Here is a 21740-nt window from a genome sequence, read left to right as displayed (position 1 = left end):
TCTTCAGTTTTAATCTACAGTTCATAACCAATAGATTGTGGTCAGAGTCCACATCTGCCCCTGGAAATGTCCTACAATTTAAACCTTGGTTCCTAAATCTCTGTCTTACCATTATATAATCTATCTGATACCTTTTAGTATCTCTTTTATGATTCTTGAACCAAGTGTTAGCTATGATTAACTTATGCTCTGTGCAAAATTCTACCAGACGGCTTCCTCTTTCATTTCTTAGCCCCAATCCATATTCACCTACTATGTTTCCTTCTCTCCCTTTTCCTACTGTCGAATTCCAGTCACCCATGACTATTAAATTTTCGTCTCCCTTCACTACCTGAATAATTTCTTATATCTCATCATACATTTCTTCAATTTCGTCGTCATCTGCAGAGCTAGTTGGCATATAAACTTGTACTACTGTAGTAGGCATGGGCTTTGTGCCTATCTTGGCCACTATAATACATTCACTATGCTGTTTATAGTAGCTTACCCGCACTCCTATTTTTTTTATTCATTATTAAACCTACTCCTGCATTACCCCTATTTGATTCTGTATTTATAACCCTGTGTTCACCTGACCAGAAGTCTTGTTCCTCCTGCCACCAAACTTCACTAATTCCAGCTATATCTAACTTTAACCTATCCATTTCCCTTTTTAAATTTTCTATCCTACCTGCCCGATTAAGGGATCTGACATTCCACGCTCCGATCCGTAGAATGCCAGTTTTCTTTTTCCTGATAAGGACGTCCTCCTGAGTAGTCCCCGCCCGGAGATCCGAATGGGGAACTATTTTACCTCCGGAATATTTTACCCAAGAGGACGCCATCATCATTTATCCATACAGTAAAGCTGCATGCCCTCAGGAAAAATTACGGCCGTAGTTTCCCCTTGCTTTCAGCCATTCGCAGTACCAGCACAGCAAGGCCGTTTGGTTAATGTTGCAAGGCCAGGTCAGTCAATGATCCAGACTGTTGCCCCTGCAACTACTGAAAAGGCTGGTGCCCCTCTTCAGGAACCACACGTTTGTCTGGCCTCTTAACAGATACTCCTACGTTGTGGTTGCACCTACGGTACGGCTATCTGTATCGTTGAGGCACGCAAGCCTCCCCACCAACGGCAAGGTCCATGGTTCATGGGGAGGTTTGGGTGTCTAACTTCTCTAAGAGCATGGGTTTGTTTTCTGTCAATTGTTGTTTTGGAATGTCAGTAGTTTTAGCGCTGCCTCGTACCGTTCCTCTGCTTCCTTTAAACCTGAATCTATTTTAGCTACAAACTGACATACATTTTGTCTTTTAGAGCTTCTTCTACAGTATCTACATAAATTTTGCACTCTGGCACTACCTTTTGAGCAAGGGTGCTGCCCTTATCCAGCATCCCAGGTTCAGCGTTTTTGGTTATTTCCTTTACATCTGCACATATCTTACCTCTCCATTTTTTGGGAAATTCTGACTCTAAACTTAACTGGTCTACTCTTAGATTCAACTTGTGTATGTATGTAGGTAAGTTTTTGCATACGTCTTGCAGCTTGATGACTGCATTCATCACATTTTTTACCAATGCATCCACTTGGGATTACGCCTCCTGAATTTGAGAACATGCTTTACTAAGGTTTTGTAACTCATCTACAAGTTGTTCCTGTTTATCATCTATGGATGATAATTTTTCCATTAACATATTTACATTGTGGGACATGTCTGTAATTATTTCTTGTTTTTGCTGTTTACCTAGCTCTGTCAACTTCCCGGATAGTACGTCTGATAATTCAGTGCATATAGTTTTGCTCACCTCAATGAACTGTTGACTAATACTACACTTGAAAACATTAAATTCCTGATTTTGGTGTGTAGACCATTGTCCTATACCTTCAAGTTGCTGTGTTTTGTAAACTGTTGTGATGTAAGTTGTATGAGTTGTGTCAAACTGTGTGTCTCACTAGTATTTACACTGCTTTTACGAACTGTTTCGTGTTTTTGCATTCACAACATCGTGAGCAAATAGTCAGAGAAAGTTTCGCTGTCGCGTGCTTCAGTTTCAATATTTGAAAAAATGTTTCCCTGTGAGAACTGAGAAATTGTCTCATCGAGCATAATGAAAGTGACATCTTGATTAGTTATATTACCAGTGTCATCATTTTATAATAGTGGTGTAACAATCTCGTCTTTTGGTAGCCATCGTTCAGTTCACAAGTTGGCATGTTACTTTCAACTGTTGCCAAGCTTGGATTTCTGACATGTTGGCATATTGCATTTTTTGATGATTTTTCAACAATGGCCAATTCCTTTGACTCTATTGTGAATAGTGTTTAATAAAATTATGATTTTTTTAAAAATGAACTATGCCTGTATCGGCACTTTTCAATAATAGTAGATATATCTGCGTATTCGCTAATGAACCTAATTATTTTCTGATACAGTCTCATAGAACTTGGTGAGCTGTCTTGCACTTTAATGTTGACTTTATACAAATTTTTGACTTTCCTTTAGAAATGCACTTTCCGTAAAGGATATTAATTGGAAGGATAAGAGATTATCTACTGCCAGAGAGAGACGCCGCCAAGCGCAGCCATATAAGCATACAGCATAGCAGCTTCCTACCTTTACCACTGAAATCAGCATTCTGGGTGTGTCTCATTTGTAGGCAGAATTCAATTTTAATTTGCTCCTACAAGTATTTATTGGTCCCAATCTCACAGCATGTAACAAATACAATGAAAGTCTTATTTGTTTCTTGAAACGATAAAATGGATCATTTATTTCAAATTTTTTTTTTTTCTCAGCAATTGAAAGGTCTGCTCATATCCCGCTAGGCGCCATCCTTTACACGGTCACCATTGACTAGTGGCTGAAAGGGGGGGGATTAATGCAATGGAATGGAAACTGATCAGTAATTGCTGACTGAATAATTTAAAAAATTGGAAGGAATAACTGTAAGAAATTGGAAGTTACACATATCCTGGGTGAACTTTAACTGGCACTAATCTTAAAAGACAATTATTCTACTCTTTCTAAAAGAACGTGTAAACCTGAAGTCATCAGAAATATGAAATTAAATACAAATAAGGTGACCTCTGCACTTAATAGTATCTTCAAAATAGTATGACTGCTGTGTTGTAATAAGATTGTAAGAATAAGATGCTGCTATTTTTCTGACTGAGAAGCCTTGCCACAAGCTGATGCCTTATATGAGGTAAACACTCAATACATGAGATAGAGACTTCAAACACAATATCGTGGGAGCACTTCAATTACTGTCTTTACAAACATTTGGTCCAAAACTCACCTCTAACATATTGCCCAAGCAGAAAGAGAAACTAAAAGGTTTACGGTCTTCTCCACTCTACTCTACAGACTTGTTTCATTTCTTTTCCTATTTATATTTCATCCCTCCCTGTTTTCCCACAGAGCCGGCCGCTGTGGTCGAGCAGTTCTAGGTACTTCAGTCCAGAACTGCGCTGCTGCTGTGGTCGCAGGTTCGAATCCTGCCTCGGGCATGGATGTGTGAGATGTCCTTAGGTTAATAGTTTAAATAGTTCTAAGTCTAGGGGACTGATGACCACAGATGTTAAGTCCCATAGTGCTTAGAGCCATCTGCACCATTTTTTTCCCCACAGATCTCTTTCTACACTAGCATTTAGCCCGTCTCTAAATATATTCTCTTAATTATCTTTTTTTTTTTTTTCTACTTTTTCTCCCTTTGATTCATGTGCCCCCCCCCCTCTCAATTATTTCTTTCTTCATAAACTATAACCTGTTACTTACTCCTGTTTCATCTTACCAAAAGTCATCTCTGCAAGATGTAATACAGAACAATAGGAGAAATGATCAGTTATCACAAGGAAAATATTTTGGAAACTTAGGTATCAATCTTTTAAAGGATGGTAATTATTGTTTAGATGTTTCAAATGCTATCAAGCAGTGCCATCTCCAGCCTTCTCCAATCTGAAGAATTAAAAAGTGAGTTCCTACTGAACTCAACTGTGCCACAAGCTGCTTCACAACATTATATCTGACTCTTCTTCAGCATAACTTTTACATCAATGGTGACGCAGTGTGCTAATATGCATAAGAGTGTCTATCTTTTCAGTAAATGTGTTAACACCACATGAAATACAGAAATAGCACAAGAAACATCGCTCAGAAAAACATAATTTACATAAACCACTGCAATAAGCATTGCCTTGCTCGATGGAAAAGTGTTCCTGTATGACAGCTGTAGTTTTCTTCTGCGAAAGCTTACTTCCTTCCTGACAAGGATTGTCCGCACTCCAATTTACTGTGATACTATATCTTTTGTGGATTTGGAGACTGACCTGAATGTAACCTCTGTTCAGCTTGGGAAATGGTTTGTGTGTACGACTGCTGATATTCTATGTAAATCTGCATTGCTTCTATGATCCACAAGAGTTTAACAGTTCTATGACAACAGGGAAGTATGTGACTCTATCGTCACAATAACTAATACCTTCAATGAACACAAAAAAGGAATTATTATTGCCTACAAACAACAAGTTGCATTCCAAAACCACTTCACTCACCCCAGGGAAGCTTCCCACACAAGGAAATTGCGAAGTCTGTGCAGCAGAAATATACATCCTTGACGATTTAAGCTTAGTCCAGCCAGTAGCTGCATAGCTCCTGCACGAAGAACTGGATCTCTACTTGTCCATAAAGAGGCAAGCCACAAGAAATCTTCCTCCCCCATAGCAGATGTCAACATCTCACGCCAATCCTGAACAAAAATTATTGTGTTAATAGCATATATTCAAACATATTACTGTAGTGAATACTGAAATTTGGCTAACAATCTATGAAAAGCGAGGCAAGAAAATCATAAAGCCATTCGGTAAGCACAACAGTCTTCAAATAGTCACTAATTAAATTTATAGGAGATATAGGAATGCCATGAACCAGTATTGTATACAGCTGTATAAAAATTTATCATAAAATACATCACAGTAAAATTTCTTCTGATGTTCTGCAAGACACAAATGGAAGTGTAACTTCGATAAACATTGCTCATAAACCAATAAGTAATGGTGTATTATTCATTTTTTAAATTAAATTTGCATCTTTTCAAAGAGCATTACAACAAATTTCCTATCTGTAGAACAAGTAGCACAGTTATAAAACTTTTGGATGGCACAAAGTGGTCCCAGAAAGATATTTGAAACATAATTGCGAAAACACTTGTTACATGTGCAACTGTGACCAGTCAAACAGTATCATACTACAAATTTTCATCAGTTAAGGAATGAACAATTTATGAAAATAATGCAGTTGCTGTAAATCTGTACTTAGAGTGCTGCAAAGTACTGACACTATCCAAATTACATTTTTTACCAAAGCTAAACTACCGTATAACCGGTTGTGGTCTGAGATCAGGGGCAGAACCAATGAAAATATGATAACCTGTTGGTCCTGACAGAAACACTACAAAAAATCTCCCATTCATTATGCTGGAGGTTTACTTTATCTTTATTTCAGAGTCAGGAATTTTTTGGATACCCTAAACCTTACATGAAACAGGAATAGGGAGTCTAAACATCTATGCAGCGTAATTTATAAATTCCAAATATTTACACAGTTGGTTCCTCATTTCTAATGATGAAGTTTCGTTTCCAACATATGTGGCAGTATCATTAACCACACCTTTAAATGCTTATCAACTGATTAAAATGAAAATAAAAACAGGAACTCCTAGTGCCACAACTTGACTAGAAGAAGGGATCGGTTAGTAGGACATGTTCTGAGACATCAAGGGATCACCAATTTAGTATTGGAGGGCAGCGTGAAGGGTAAAAATCATAGAGGGACACAAAGAGATGAATACACTAAACAGATACAGAAAGGTGTAGGTTGCAGTAGGTACTGGGAGATGAAGAAGCTTGCACAGGATAGAGTAGCATGGTGAGCTGCATCAAACCAGTCTCAGGACTGAAGACCACAACAACAACAGTGCCACAAGAATTTTGTGATGGCAGCATTTCTCAGCTTTGGATGAAAACATTTTTATAGAGCACTGAAGGAGTTAGAATTACATCATGATATTTCTGCACACAAAAACAACAGGAAGTTTATTTACATAAAATGCAAGCCTCGTGTCATGGCTAATGAGCAGCTTTAGTAAGCCAATACCAATAATGAATAAAAGCTGCTGTGCCCAGAACACACGCTAATAATGTGTGAAGTAAGTGAGATTGCTAACAGAAGATATTCTATCACATTCCATATTACTTTCATACTTCACAACAGGATTTTGACCCTCCAGATAGCTGCTGAGCTGATGAGTGTGGGTGTGGTTTTTAAGCAGCTTCACACACTTACAGACCCTATATAAAGAGACAGAATGGCCATTTGTGAATTCACATGTGATTGATTGAACAGCTGTACCGCCGCCCCCCCCCCCCCCCCCTTTTTTTTGCCACTTGTTTCTCATGAGCCATATGTCCACAGTGCTTCCTGGAGTTGGATTATTGTTTTGGAGACTTTTAGAAAACTGTTTCAGTCTATAGCATGCTACATCAACAATTTTTTTGTGTCGGGAAGAAAAGAATAAACTAAAAAAATTTCTGAGCACTAGTACGTGCAAAATATCTGCCCGTCTGGTCTAATGTTGTGTTTAGCTCAGTAAGTAGTATTCAGTATTCTCCATCGTGCCATCAGCAATTTGATTCTTGCTGTCACCAAATTATTTTTTTTACTTTTACCCGAATTGGATTTATTGAGCCGAAATGTCAATCAACAAACCCTACAAAATAATTTTTTTATGTTTAGTTAATAATCTCATGAAAGTGTGTGTCCACAATAAGAGCAGCTTGCTTTTCAAAAATCAGTGACTGTGAAATTGTTTTATCATGGTTCTGCGTTATCAACCAATGAGCAGTCCTCGCTGGCACTTGCTGCAGATTATATGCAACATAGGCAGATTACAAAAGAAAAAGGTACAAGAGGAAGAAAAATAAGACCACATTAAAAAGTCAATAGAATGATGAAAACCATTTGGGCAAGTATTAGAAATAAAAAAAAACTGCATTTAAACCAATTACTGAATAAAACAATAACCAAAGTTTTTGATTAACTTTGGAAATAAAAAATTTCCCTACATTAGATAGATTCTAACGCACGACTTTCAACACATCAGGCTTGTACACTAACCACTGTGCCATGCCACAACACTGGGTTACGCAGTTATAACTGGGGTGACCTAGTAGCAATGATGAATTGCAGCCTTCAAAAATTTGGCATCTTGCAATGTCACTTGAAGCTTATCTACTGCAATTCCATCTCTGTGACTGTGATATCTGTGTACAGGGTGTTACAAAAAGGTACGGCCAAACTTTCAGGAAACATTCCTCACACACAAAGAAAGAAAATACACTCCTGGAAATTGAAATAAGAACACCGTGAATTCATTGTCCCAGGAAGGGGAAACTTTATTGACACATTCCTGGGGTCAGATACATCACATGATCACACTGACAGAACCACAGGCACATAGACACAGGCAACAGAGCATGCACAATGTCGGCACTAGTACAGTGTATATCCACCTTTCGCAGCAATGCAGGCTGCTATTCTCCCATGGAGACGATCGTAGAGATGCTGGATGTAGTCCTGTGGAACAGCTTGCCATGCCATTTCCACCTGGCGACTCAGTTGGACCAGCGTTCGTGCTGGACGTGCAGACCGCGTGAGACGACGCTTCATCCAGTCCCAAACATGCTCAATGGGGGACAGATCCAGAGATCTTGCTGGCCAGGGTAGTTGACTTACACCTTCTAGAGCACATTGGGTGGCACGGGATACATGTGGATGTGCATTGTCCTGTTGGAACAGCAAGTTCCCTTGCCGGTCTAGGAATGGTAGAACGATGGGTTCGATGACGGTTTGGATGTACCGTGCACTATTCAGTGTCCCCTCGACGATCACCAGTGGTGTACGGCCAGTGTAGGAGATCGCTCCCCACACCATGATGCCGGGTGTTGGCCCTGTGTGCCTCGGTCGTATGCAGTCCTGATTGTGGCGCTCACCTGCACGGCGCCAAACACGCATACGACCATCATTGGCACCAAGGCAGAAGCAACTCTCATCGCTGAAGACGACACGTCTCCATTCGTCCCTCCATTCACGCCTGTCGCGACACCACTGGAGGCGGGCTGCACGATGTTGGGGCGTGAGCGGAAGACGGCCTAACGGTGTGCGGGACCGTAGCCCAGCTTCATGGAGACGGTTGTGAATGGTCCTCGCCGATACCCCAGGAGCAACAGTGTCCCTAATTTGCTGGGAAGTGGCGGTGCGGTCCCCTACGGCACTGCGTAGGATCCTACGGTCTTGGCGTGCATCCGTGCGTCGCTGCGGTCCGGTCCCAGGTCGACGGGCACGTGCACCTTCCACCGACCACTGGTGACAACATCGATGTACTGTGGAGACCTCACGCCCCACGTGTTGAGCAATTCGGCGGTACGTCCACCCGGCCTCCCGCATGCCCACTATACGCCCTCGCTCAAAGTCCGTCAACTGCACATATGGTTCACATCCACGCTGTCGCGGCATGCTACCAGTGTTAAAGACTGCGATGGAGCTCCGTATGCCACGGCAAACTGGCTGACACTGACGGCGGCGGTGCACAAATGCTGCGCAGCTAGCGCCATTCGACGGCCAACACCGCGGTTCCTGGTATGTCCGCTGTGCCGTGCGTGTGATCATTGCTTGTACAGCCCTCTCGCAGTGTCCGGAGCAAGTATGGTGGGCCTGACACACCGGTGTCAATGTGTTCTTTTTTCCATTTCCAGGAGTGTATGTTATGTGGACATGTGTCCGGAAACGCTTACTTTCCATGTTAGAGCTCATTTTATTACTTCTCTTCAAATCACATTCATCATGGAATGGAAACACACAGCAACACAACGTACCAGCGTGACTTCAAACACTTTGTTACAGGAAATGTTCAAAATGTCCTCCGTTAGCGAGGATACATGCATCCACCCTCCATCGCATGGAATCCCTGATGCGCTGATGCAGCCCTGGAGAATGACGTATTATATCGCAGCCGTCCACAATACGAGCACGAAGAGTCTCTACATTTGGTACCGGGGTTGTGTAGACAAGAGCTTTCAAATGCCCCCATAAATGAAAGTCAAGAGGGTTGAGGTCAGGAGAGCGTGGAGGCCATGGAATTGGTCCGCCTCTACCAATCCATCGGTCACCGAATCTGTTGTTGAGAAACGTACGAACACTTCGACTGAAATGTGCAGGAGCACCATCGTGCATGAACCACATGTTGTACTTTTAAAGGCACATGTTCTAGCAGCACAGGTAGAGTATCCAGTATGAAATCATCATAACGTGCTCCATTGAGCGTAGGTGGAAGAAGCTAAAATGAGCTCTAACATGCAAATTAAGCGTTTCCAGACACATGTCCACATAACACCTTTTCTTTATTTGTGTGTGAGGAATGTTTCCCGAAAGTTTGGGAGTACCTTTTTGTAACACCCTGTATGTGACACTAAATCGTCACGGTTTTCGGTTATCATGTGTGATGAAATATGAAATAAAAGTGCCACACCGATGACTTGGGATCCAAGACATCAAGAAAAAAAGTCGAATAAGGAACTGCAAGTGAAATGACTACATGTTGTGGCAGAATGGCAATGGTGAGTGGTTCGGGCGTGATGTTGAGTGCTCTGGTTGGAGGAAATCAACTTCAATGCATGAGGTGTCAACTATCAAGTAATTTTAATTGGACTACAGTGCTGTCACTGTCCTTCAGGCAGACTGCACACATTTGGTATTTAGAAGGATTTGGCTTCAGCTGGTTCATCGTCCAGCAGGTGGACAGCAAGCCTAGGGCTTTTGACAGCTTTTGCTCAATGCTTTCAAAGGATTTTCCCTGAGATTTGAAGGCATGATCATCTGCACAAAAGTTTTTTTTCTCTTTGGGGGGGTGGGGGGGGGGGGCACTGGTCATTAGTATAGATGTGAAACAGATTGGTGCCAACACACTTTCTCCTCCAACTGCTCCTTTGAGCCTGGAACTACAAAGTTCTGGTGAAAGTTGCTGATGGCCTGGGTGAAAACATATTTTTCTGTGATGTTGTAATGCTTCCTAAGCAGAAGGCAATGGTTAATGGAGTTGTAGGCTGCTGAGAGGTTTACAAACACTGGCCCTGTAATCTTCTGCCTTTCCAACCCATCTTTTATGTGCTGAGTCAGCTTCAGTATTTTGTAGGTGCAGTTTTTTCCTTCTCTAAAAGTGGTTTGTTATGGGATCAAGAATGGATCAATCTTCACCAGCCTCTGTTAGGTGTACTCTCCCCAGCACTCTGTGAAGAAGGCACAGCACAGACATCAGCTCTGTAGTTCTCTGGGTCATTCTTATCTTTACACGCTTTCAGGATGGCTGGGATCCTAGCTTTCCTCCAAATTTGTAGTATTCTGCATATGTTCATCATTTGCAGGAGACGTATCTTAGTTGCAAAGCCGAAGCTCTGTAACTGATCTACTCCTAGGTCATTGATGCCAACTGCTTTACACTTCTTACATCTGCCCAAGGCAATTTCAAGTTCAGCTGCAGTGAAAGGATGACACAGCTCACTTATTTCACGGATTTGGTGCCTGATGATGGTTTTTGTTATAACTTCAAGTTGAACAAATATGTTTCAAGGAAGAAGCAATACATGAAAGTCACAGATCAAATAAACAGAGTACGACGTGTGTACACTTTAACAGTCAAATCATAACTGAATCCGAGTCTAGCGGCCGCTGGCCACTTAGGTGGCGCTGCTGCTGCATGGCTGGCAGACAGTGCCGCATGTTGAGGACGCGCGTAACTGTGTGGCGGCACTTTGAAAGATCGGCGAGTCACAACACTCCCACCCCCCCCCCCCCCCCTTTGAAGTTTTTGCACAGGTCTTGATGGAGTTGGCCTGTAGATTGTTAACGTCCATAGGTGTTGTTTGACTGGCCGTAAAGTCTCGAGGAGGAGGCTTTCCATACGGACCGAAGTGTCCCCGATGATAATGGGTCAAGATGACAGGAGACGTGGGGAACGAATCTGCTGGGGCCCCGTGCACCAATCTGCCCATTGCGGCAAGACCGGTTGTTATAACAGGAGGCATGGGCAATGTGTCCGCGGCTGTAGGAGGAGGAGGCCAGTAGAGTTGCTCCAACAGATGATGGTCATCTGGTTCCTGCATGGGCACATCTCCTGGTGGCGTCAGTTCTAGTGCTGGCACTGATATGATGGTGAGAGGACTGCGTTGTGAGTAATGAGAGATTCCAGTGTCCCGAGTGTCGTCAGGTAGAGCCGAAGGTGGTGTAGCGGCATCTGGAACAGGTGTCGTCGGCACACGAGGCCGAGGCTGGTCCGAATGACGCACTGCAACACCCGTGTCCATCTGGATTTCATACAGGCGTTGGCCACGGTGTCGTAAGATGCGGCCAGGACTCAATTTTGGCCGCCTGCCATATCCCCGTACCCATAAAAGGTCGTCGGCGGTGAACCGGCCAAGCGAAGGCACCCGCGGTCGTGAGGTGGAAGGCCGCAGAAGATGAAGTAGCATGCGGAGCTGTCGGCCATGTAAGAGCTCAGCCAGGCTGTGGTCGCCCATGGGGGTGAAACGGTAAGAAGCCAAAAATTGGAGAAGCGCATTATCAGCAGCAGAAGAAGTCAGGAGTTTCCTCATCTGAGCCTTAAATGTGCACCAGTCGTTCAGCCTCACCGTTTGACTGTGGATGGAACGGAGCGGCCGTGACATGCATGACGCCGTGACAGGTACAAAAATCCGCAAAATCGGAAGAGGAAAATTGCGGACTATTATCAGTAACAAGAGTAGAGGGAAGGCCTTCCAAAGAGAAAATGCGAGCTAGAGCATTGGTGGTTGCCGCAGTGGTAGGCGACGTGCAACGGACAATAAAAGGAAAGTTAGAGCAGGCATCAATAATGAGAAGCCAATAAGAACCTAAAAAAGGTCCCGCGAAGTCAGCATGAATATGCTCCCAGGGCTTCTCAGGTGACGGCCACGGTGACAAAGATGACTTTGGGGCGGCGGCCTGTTACGCACAAGGGCCGCAGGCAGCAACCATGTGTGCGATTTCAGAGTCGGTGCCGGGCCAGTACACACGACGGTGCACCAGAGATTTTGTGCGAGAGACACCCCAGTGCCCTTGGTGAAGGAGCCACAAGACCGAAGCATGCAAAGACGCACATACCACAACACGTAGTGAACCATTTTCGGTGGAAAGGAGGATAACACCATCCCCAGCTGTGAGGCGGTAACGCAAAGTGTAGTAGTGCCGCAACAGATCAGAAGTCTTAGCGGACGGACGATCTGGCCAACCCTTCTGAATACAGCGAAAAACCCGGGAGAGGGTAGGGTCAGAACCCGTAGCAGCTGCCAGCCAGTCCCGGTGATGGGGAACCCGTCCACAACCCGCTGCTCGGCAACATTCAGGTGGAAACACAAAAGTTCGTCCCTATCGAATGCCAGATCAGGACCCATGGGAAGGCAAGACAGTACATCAGCATTCGCATGTTGAGCCGTCGACTGGAAATGAATCTCATAATTGAAACAAAACAAGCAAAGAGCCCAACGCTGGAGGCAGTGTGCAGCCTTGTCGGGAAGTGACGTTGATGGATGAAACAAGGAAACAAGTGGTTTGTGATCCGTAACAAGATGAAATTTGGATCCATAGAGGAAAACACCAAACTTATGAAGAGCACAAATAATGGCCAAAGCTTCTTTTTCAATTTGAGAATACTTTTGTTGGGCATCCGTGAGCGTTTTGGAGGCATAAGCAATGTGTTGTTCAGAACCGTCAGAAAAACGGTGCACAAAGACTGCACTGAGCCCGTATTGGGAGGCGTCCGTGGCAAGAACAAGATGTTGGCCAGGTCGATAAGTAGCCAGGCACGGGGCCTGTTTCAGCATAGTCTTCAATTTCTGAAAAGCCGCATTGCATGACGCGGACCAGTGAAAAGGCACATTTTTCTGCATCAGGCGATGCAACGGCTGAGCCACCGAAGCAGCAGACGGTAAAAACTTGTGATAGTATGCTATTTTCCCCAAGAAGGCCTGCAGTTCCTTAACAGATGTAGGGCGAGGAAGGGCATCGACTGCAGCAACAGTTTGCTGAAGCGGACGAATACCATCCCAAGAGAGTTGAAACCCCAAGTACGTGATAGGTGCCTGAAAAAAATTTTGATTTCTGAAGATTACACTTCAGACCGGCAGTCTGTAAGACATGAAACAGTGTGCGGAGATTTTAAAGATGTTCGTCAGTGGTGGAGCCAGTGACATCAATGTCGTTCTGGTAATTTATACACCCAGGGACAGTGAGCAATAACTGTTCCAAGAATCGCTGAAAGAGAGCAGGGGCGCTGGCAACCCCGAATGGCAATCATTGGTATTGATAGAGGCCGAAAGGCGTGTTAAGGACCAGAAACTGCCGGGAAGCAGTGTCGAGAGGAAGTTGTGGACAAGCTTCTGACAGGTCAAGTTTAGAAAAATACTGGCCTCCAGCAAGTTTAGTGAACAATTCTTCAGGTCGAGGCATAGGGTAAGTGTTGATAAGGTATTGAGCAATTACAGCGGCTTTGAAATCGCCACAGAGACGAATATCACCATTTGACTTAGCAACGATGACAGGAGAGGACCACTCACTGGAAGTGACAGGAAGCAAGACCCCTGAAGCAGTGAGACAATCCAGCTCTCGTTTGACCTGATCACGAAGGGCCACAGGAATGGGCCGAGCTAGAAAAAACTGAGGCCAAGCAGTGGGTTTGAGCGTGATATGACCTTCAAAGTCGTTTGCACGGCCTAACCCAGGAGAAAAAAGGGACGAAAATGTTGTCGACAAGGAATCCAATTGAGCATAAGGAATAGCATCAGAGACGATATTGACAGAGTCATCTATGGAGAACCCAAAAATGCGAAAGGCATCGAAACAAAAAAGATTCTCCGCGTTACTATGGTCGACCACAAATATGGGAACAGTGCGAACGACAGATTTGTATGATACCGCAGCATTAAATTGTCCCAAGAGAGAAATCTTCTGTTTATTGTAAGTCCGTAATTGCCTAGTGACAGGTGACAGGACTGGAGAACCCAACTGAAGATACGTCTGAGAATTGATGATAGAGGCAGCAGAACCAGTATCCACCTGCATGCGAACATCTTGACCAAGTATCTGGACAGTGAGGAATAACTTCCCTGAAAGGGAAGAAGTACAATTGACAGAGAACACAGAATCAGAATCAGCGTCATGTTCATGAACATCATGTATGCGGTCGGATTTTCAAACAGATGACACATGACCCTTTTTTTTGCATTTGTGACACACGGCCCAACGTTGTGGACAATCTTCTCGTGAATGTTTCGTAAATCACCGCGGACATGAAGGAAGTTGCCGAGGGTTTTGCTGCAGTTTCGTAGAGGTTTGTTTACGGTAAGGCCGAGGCTGCACTTGGGAGTGTACTGCGGCCACGTTGGCTGGTGGGGACATGCCACACGCTTTGTCAACATCGCACAGAGGTTGTATTTCCCCGACGTCGCCCCATGCCTCTATTTGCGCTCCAGCGGCGCGAGAAATTTCAAAAGACTTCGCGATGGATAGGACTTCATCTGGAGTCTGATTTGCCAACTGAAGGGCATCTTGCCTAACTTCTTTGTTGGGCGCCGATCGGATAATAGCATCCCGTACCATGGAATCGGCGTAGGATTCTTTGTGAACTTCAGGAACAAATTGACACTTTCTAGTGAGGCCGTGAAGTTCAGCAGCCCAAGCAGAATAGGACTGATTTGGTTGTTTTTGACAATGATAAAAGGCAACACGAGAGGCTACCACTTTGCTTTTGAAAATAGACGGACAGAAGTGAGCACATTTCAGCAAAGGACAAAGACACAGAATCTTTCAAAGGATCCAATTGCGACAACAACCGATACATTTGAGGTGAAATCCATGAAAGGAACAGAGACTTACATGTTTGTTCGTCCGCGACATGAAATGCCGAGAAGTGCTGTCGAAGACGGTTTTCGTAATCGGACCAGTATTCCGCCGTCTCGTCGTAAGGAGGTAGAGACAAAACGATGAGAGACACCCCGTATTTGATGCCGCGACGAAATCACGAATTGCATTTGTGAGAAGCGTTTGCTGTTCTATGAGACCTTGCAATAGTTGCTCTGAAGTAGTCATGGAAACATGTGTGTCAACGATGGAAAAGAAAAATCCCATCCTCGTTGCCAATTGTTATAACTTCAAGTTGAATAAATATATTTCAAGGAAGAAGCAATACATGGAAGTCACAGATCAAGTAAGCAGCGTACGATGTGTGTACACTTTAACAGTCAAATAATAACTGAGTCCGAGTCTAGCGGCCGCTGGCTGGCTGGCCGCTTAGGTGGCTCTGCTGGTGCTGCATGGATGGCAGCCAGCGCCACATGTAGAGGACGCGCGTAACTGCGCGGTGGAACTTTGAAAGATCGGCGAGTCACAACAGTTTTCTTCTTATTTTTGTGGTTGTAGTTGGCTTTCCATTTAACAGTAAGTGATGATGTATTTGGTTGGTCTTCATGTTAGATAAGAGTTCATTTGGGAAGGGTAATTGCTGAGTCATCTTAGCAACCTCCACGCTTCTTGGCTGCTCCTGCTCGGGTCCAGCTCTGTTCTCATTTTCATCCACTGCTCCTTTCTAGCATGGGAGATGGAGGTAAGGATGTTTTTTTTGGACTTATTGATGTCAACCAACATCCATGCCCAGAATAACTCTTGAGCCAAGCTCCCTTGTGGCCACTGCTACTCAAAGATTGACTTTGTAGATGCATATTTGCAGTTTCCCTTGGACAAACAGTCTCAAAAAGTAGCTGTGGCTAATACACCATTCAGTTTCTACCAGTTTCAGTGCCTGCTCCCAGAAATTGCTAATACAGCAACACTGTTCCACCAATGTTTAGAAGAACTGATGAGAGACATACCATCATGCATAAACTATGTGGGTGACACCGTCATCATAGGAGCTAATCTACAGAAACACATATCAAACCCACACATCTGGTTACAGAAACTGCAGGCAGCCAGGCAACACTACAACTTGTGCAAAAGATATTCTTTCAGGTAGAAGCTGAATATTGAAACCATATACTAAACAAAAACATCATACTTCTTACTGTGCATCATTTAGAAGTCACTGACAAGCTGCCAATACCCAACAACAAAAAGAAGTTAAAATCTTTCATGCACAAAATAAACTATAATACGAGGGCTGTTCAGAAAGTAACCTCCGGTTGATTTAAAAAAATACACCAAGTTAAATAAAAATATTTTAATATATACATCTTACAACTACATCTTTGCACTATTTTTCTACATAGTCTCCATAGCAATTGAGGCACTTATCGTATCTCTTCACAAGCTTTGAAATTCCTTCTGCATAAAAATCACCCGCTTGTGCCTGGAGCCAGCCTGTGACCGCATCTTTGAGCTCTTCGTCGTCATCAAACCGCTGTGACCCGAGCCATTTATTCAAATGCATGAAGAGGTGATAATCACTTGGCGCCAGGTCTGGGCTGTAAGGTGGATGGTTGATAACGTCCCACTTGAAGGACTCAAGAAGGGCCGTTGTTCTGCGAGCAGAGTGAGGACGGGCGTTATCGTGCAAAAAAACGATACCGGAAGTCAGCATACCACGGTGTTTGTTCTGTATAGCCCGTCGTAAATTTTTTATTGTTTCACAGTACACGTCTTGATTAATGGTCGTACCACGTTCCATGAATTCAACCAACAACACCCCTTTGGCATCCCAAAACACCGTTGCCATCAGTTTTCTGGCAGAAAAATCTTGCGAGGCTTTTCTTGGTTTGGTAGGCGAATTTGAATGTGCCCACATCTTTGATTGTTCTTTTGTCTCAGGGTTCACGTACTTAATCCAGGTTTCGTCACGGGTCACGATTCTGTTTAACAATGGTTCTCCTTCGTCCTCATAACGTGACAGAAAGTCTAATGCAGAGGCCATTCTTTGAGTTTTGTGGTGGTCGGTAAGAATTTTGGGCACCCATCGTGCACAGAACTTACGGTAACCCAATCTTGCTGTCACTATCTCGTACAAGAGAGTCTTAGAAATCTGTGGAAAACCAGTAGACAACTCCGACATTGAGAAAAGTCGATTTTCACGAACTTTTGCATCAACTGTCTGAACGAGTTCGTCAGTCACCAATGATGGTCTACCACTCCTCTCTTCATCATGAACGTTTTCTCATCCACTTTTAAATAAACGTACCCATTCACGGACAACTCCTTCACTCATAACTCTTGATCCATACTGACCTGTTGAGTGCGTGAACGCACAGATGGCGTCGCTACTCCCCCCACAACCCGCACTGTGACCAATCGGAGGTTACTTTCTGAACCGCCCTCATATTAAATTTATTCCACATGTAGCTACTACTGCCCATCCTCTCAACCAGCTATGGAAAAAAGAGGGTACAGTTCAAGTGGACAGTAAATAACCTGTGACAGAGCCTATGAAAAGCTGAAGGAATATCTCCATCTGCCCCATCCCTAGGATCATTTAAACCTGGCCAAGCATTAATATTGACAGCCAATGCATCACCCGATGACATATGGGTAAGTACTGTGTCATGAAAACTGATTGAATATGTTTCAAACATGTCAGCACCTGTCCAAAGAAACTACTTCCAGATATAATTAGAGTAGAGCCAAAGTGTATACGTAATGAAATTCAATACTTATCTCTATGGAGCACAATTCCACTTAACCACTGATCATAAACCCTCGTTATCATTATTTGTCAGACCCTACAGGCTATCAAAGCAGACAGCACAGTACCTGCAATGATGAGCCTTACTCCTCCATATACACAGCTACGAAATTAACCAGTCCACAACTAAACATGCTGACTCCAATGTGTTGTTGTGCCTGCCTGTGGATTCTAATCAAGTGTTTGATAGTAGGGCACAGGTCTGCTTCCATATCAACTTGTCAGCCCAGGATACTGTGCAAAACTTTCCCATAATGGCCACAAACACAGCTACAAGGCAGGGCTCAATGCTTCAGCATGTCCTACACTGGTTTTGTCTAGGCTGGCCTCCCACATTACCAGCTTCCACAGCTTCTCCATTGCAGACACTCTTTCGCCTGAAGTGCATCTTTTGGTTGTTGATAAAGTTGTACTACTGGTCACCAATGGCTTTTGTGTTGCCATTCCCCAATTGTTGGGGCCACTTGGGAATCACCCACACGAAGAACATAGCATGCCCAAGTATGTATTGGCCTCAGATTGATGGAGGCATCAAATGTATGTTCTGTGCATGTACCAAGTGCTCTAAACATCAAGTATGCCCACCACCACGACAGCCGTGGAATAGAATACACTTGGACTTTGCAGGATCTGTCCTACACTTCGACTTTGCAGGGTCAGTCCTACATTCAGTGTGTCTGGTAATGGGGAAAGCATCATTCAACTATCATTATGTGGTTGATATGAGGTCCACCATCAAAGGAGCTATCCTCTGGGTGCTGGCAAATATATTAGCAATAGAAGGCTTACTCTGCACCATAGAAATGGGAAACAACTCAAATTACATTCAAAATTTTCACAGAATTCCACTCCTGGAATCACATAATGCAGGTCACAGTGGCGCCTTTTCAGTTAGCATCTCACAGCAAGACATTTAGAATGGTGCTTATATTCAAACAACAAATGTCAAGGCAATGAGAGAAATGCGACTTGAGGCAGGGCTAACATTATTTCTTCACATTTTCAGGACAATGCTACTAAACGATTGCAGCCTTGCTGAAGTATTCCATGATCAACAACCATGCACCCTTCTGCACCTGCTCATGTTGTCCTAATGGTTGGTTGCATGGATGCCTTTCTCATTTTTTGGCTATTACATGATGGCCAAGGCGCAGGCCTACACATAGAGTGCCACAACAGGCAGAGTCCAGCAATAATAATCTGGCATCAGGAACACACTTGTATTGTTTACTATGGGAGACTCACATGCTGCCACATCCATAGGACTTGCTTGCTGCATGAGGCAGCTCCTTCTCCTCAACTGGACACTACCAGGCACCGCCACTACCTGACCTGCTAGCAACCCCACAACCACTGCCACAAGTGAAGTGCAGGCAAATGTTCAGGTGCTGGGGGAACCACCCCAGGTCCTTATTCTGAAAGCAGAGACTACCTGCCCACAACCAACCACCAACCCTGCTGCAGCATCAGGCCCTCTGGAACTGCTCCAACATCCATGCAGACTCTGGCCAGGTTGCTAGCAACTTCTGTCCCTCTACAAAGACATAGGTGCCATGCTGGCCATTGCTGAGCATACTAGTTAAAGGGGAGGAGGGATCTTGTATCCAGGTCAGAAACAGAATACACAATTCTGATGGTGCAAGAAAAAGGATGGTGGTAGATCTCCTAAATTCATATGATCTTATGCAGGCAGTGTTTTTTCCAACTAGGGTGCAGGGGAACAGTAGCACAGCCACAGACAATATTTTTATTCATTCTTCATTACTAGATGGGCATTCTGTAAGCAAAAGCATGAATGGCTTTTCAGACCATGATGCACAAATTTTAACTAATAGGCTTTTGTACTCAAACAAATGTCATATTTAATTACAAACTATGAAGGAAAGTTAATCCAACAGCAATAGATAGTTTTTTAAACCTTGTCAAGGAATAAGAATGGCAGGGTGTTTATAGTGCCGATAACATCGATGATAAATACAATGCTTTCCTTAACACATTTCTCATACTCTTTGAGAGTTGCTTTCCATTAGAAGATTCTAAATGGGGTACTAGCAGTAATAGGCAGCCTGAGTAGCTGACTAGTGAGATAAGGATATCTTGTAGAACAAAGTGGGAATTATATCAAAATGTTAGAAGTAGCCCCAATCAAGCTACAGTAGCCTATTACAAACAGTATTGTTAGGTGCTTAAAAATGTTATTATGAAGGCAAAGAATATGTGGTATGCAAATAGAATAGCCAATTCCCAGCATAAAATTAAAACCATATGGTCAGTTGTGAAGGAAGCGACTGGTCAGCAGCACAAGGTCGTCAATATAAAGTCAGTTCACAGTAAAAATATTTCTGTCACTGATAAATCAGATACATATGTACAGTATTCAACAATCATTTTCTGAGCATTGCTGGTGAATTAAATAAAAATTTAGGTTCTACAGGGAATCATATAACTTTCTTGGCAAATGCCTTTCCAAGATTGATATCTCAAATACTCCTCTGCGATACAGACAAGAGGGAGACTGAGTCAATAATTAAATCACTGAAGACTAAGGACTCTCATGGTTATGATGGAGTGTCTATCAGAATATTAAAGTACCGTGCTGCACATATTAGCCCTGTTTTTAGCCATATTTGCAATTTTTCCTTTAGGAATGGTCAGTTTCCTGAGCGATTAAAGCACTCAGTAGTAAAGCTAGTTTTGTTTTTTTAGGCACAAAACAAACGAGGGTCCTACATGCCTTGTCAGAACTGCAGAACACGAAGACAAGAGAGGAGTTAAATGACTACACGTTAATCCCAATCAACGGAAGAGGAGACAGCTAAGAACAGGGACGTGGAGAAAGGTTCATAAAATACGCCATAGAGAAACGGAGGTTCTGAACTAAAGGTTAAATGTCCTTTGCTATCTTGCCACAATGGATACAAAGTAAAACACGGTTGACAGCCCACGCGTTGTTCACTAACATGGCCGAAAACTCAGACGGCAAACAAAAATGAGAACGTAAGTGGTTAAAAGAAGGGCATTCCATCAGGAAATGGTGGACCATCAAAAGTTGAGGGCAATGAGCATAAAGTGGTGGGGGAGCACCAGTTAATAAATGGCGATGGCTAAAAAGACAGTGCCCGATACACAACCTAGCTAGAATGACCTCTTCATGGTAAGAGGGCCGAGAGGAAGTCATCTAAGGCACTGGGAGAGGCTTCTTAACCCGAAACTTGTTCCCAAGAAGGGGCAAACAGTGGTGATGTTAAAGTGACACCACCTGCTGACAGATGGCAACATAGAGATCATGAGAGGGAATGCAAGACCTAGCAGCCTGAGATACAAGGACTGCAGCCTTGGCAGCATCAGCTACCTCATTTCCTGTCAGGCCAACGTGACGAAGAACCCACATACACACTACAGTGGCTCCATCAAGAGTGAGCAAGTGACAGCTTTCCTGGACCTGTTGGACTAAGGGATGGACAGTGTACAGCACACAGTGGCTTTGAAAGGCACTGAGAGTGTTGGAGCAGATGACGCAATTTAAAGGTCTATGTCACTGGATGTTCTTCTTGGCCTGATACAGGGTGACAAGCTCTGCTGTAAATACTGAGTAGTTTCTGGAAGCCGATACTAAAATACATGGGTGTCAATGACGAAGGCACACCTGATACCATGGTCAGACCGAGAACCATCAGTATACACAAAGGTACTTTCGCAAAGTTCCATGCGAAGATTCTTGAAGGAAACAGTGCATGCAGCCTCGGAAGCCCCACGTGTAGAGCGTACGGAGAATACTATTTCTCCAGCAGGTGTCGTAGGCTTTCTCCAAATAGAAAAACATGGCCACAGTCTGGTACTTCTACAGAAAACTATTCATGACGTGGGTGGACAAGATGGTCAACTGCAGAACAGCATGCTCGAAATCCACACCATGCAGTGGTTAGTAAATTACGAGACTCAAGCCACCATACCAGCTGGGCATGAATCA

General features: G+C 43.7%; 1 protein-coding gene across 1 annotated transcript in view; it reads right to left on the bottom strand.

Annotated features, from left to right (window-relative positions):
* The window catches only part of LOC124603708 (rotatin), a 417493-nt gene that overhangs the window by 170550 nt on the left and 225203 nt on the right, over positions 1-21740 (bottom strand). The window contains exon 20 of the mRNA XM_047136418.1: positions 4533-4726. Within this exon, the coding sequence (XP_046992374.1) occupies positions 4533-4726 (194 nt within the window). The remainder of the gene's footprint in view (positions 1-4532; positions 4727-21740) is intronic.

The sequence above is a fragment of the Schistocerca americana genome, chromosome 1 (genome assembly GCF_021461395.2).
Source record: "Schistocerca americana isolate TAMUIC-IGC-003095 chromosome 1, iqSchAmer2.1, whole genome shotgun sequence".
Classification (NCBI taxonomy): Eukaryota; Metazoa; Arthropoda; class Insecta; order Orthoptera; family Acrididae; genus Schistocerca; species Schistocerca americana.
The sequence above is the reverse complement of the archived record's forward strand: the minus strand, read 5'-3'. Positions and strand labels throughout refer to the sequence as shown.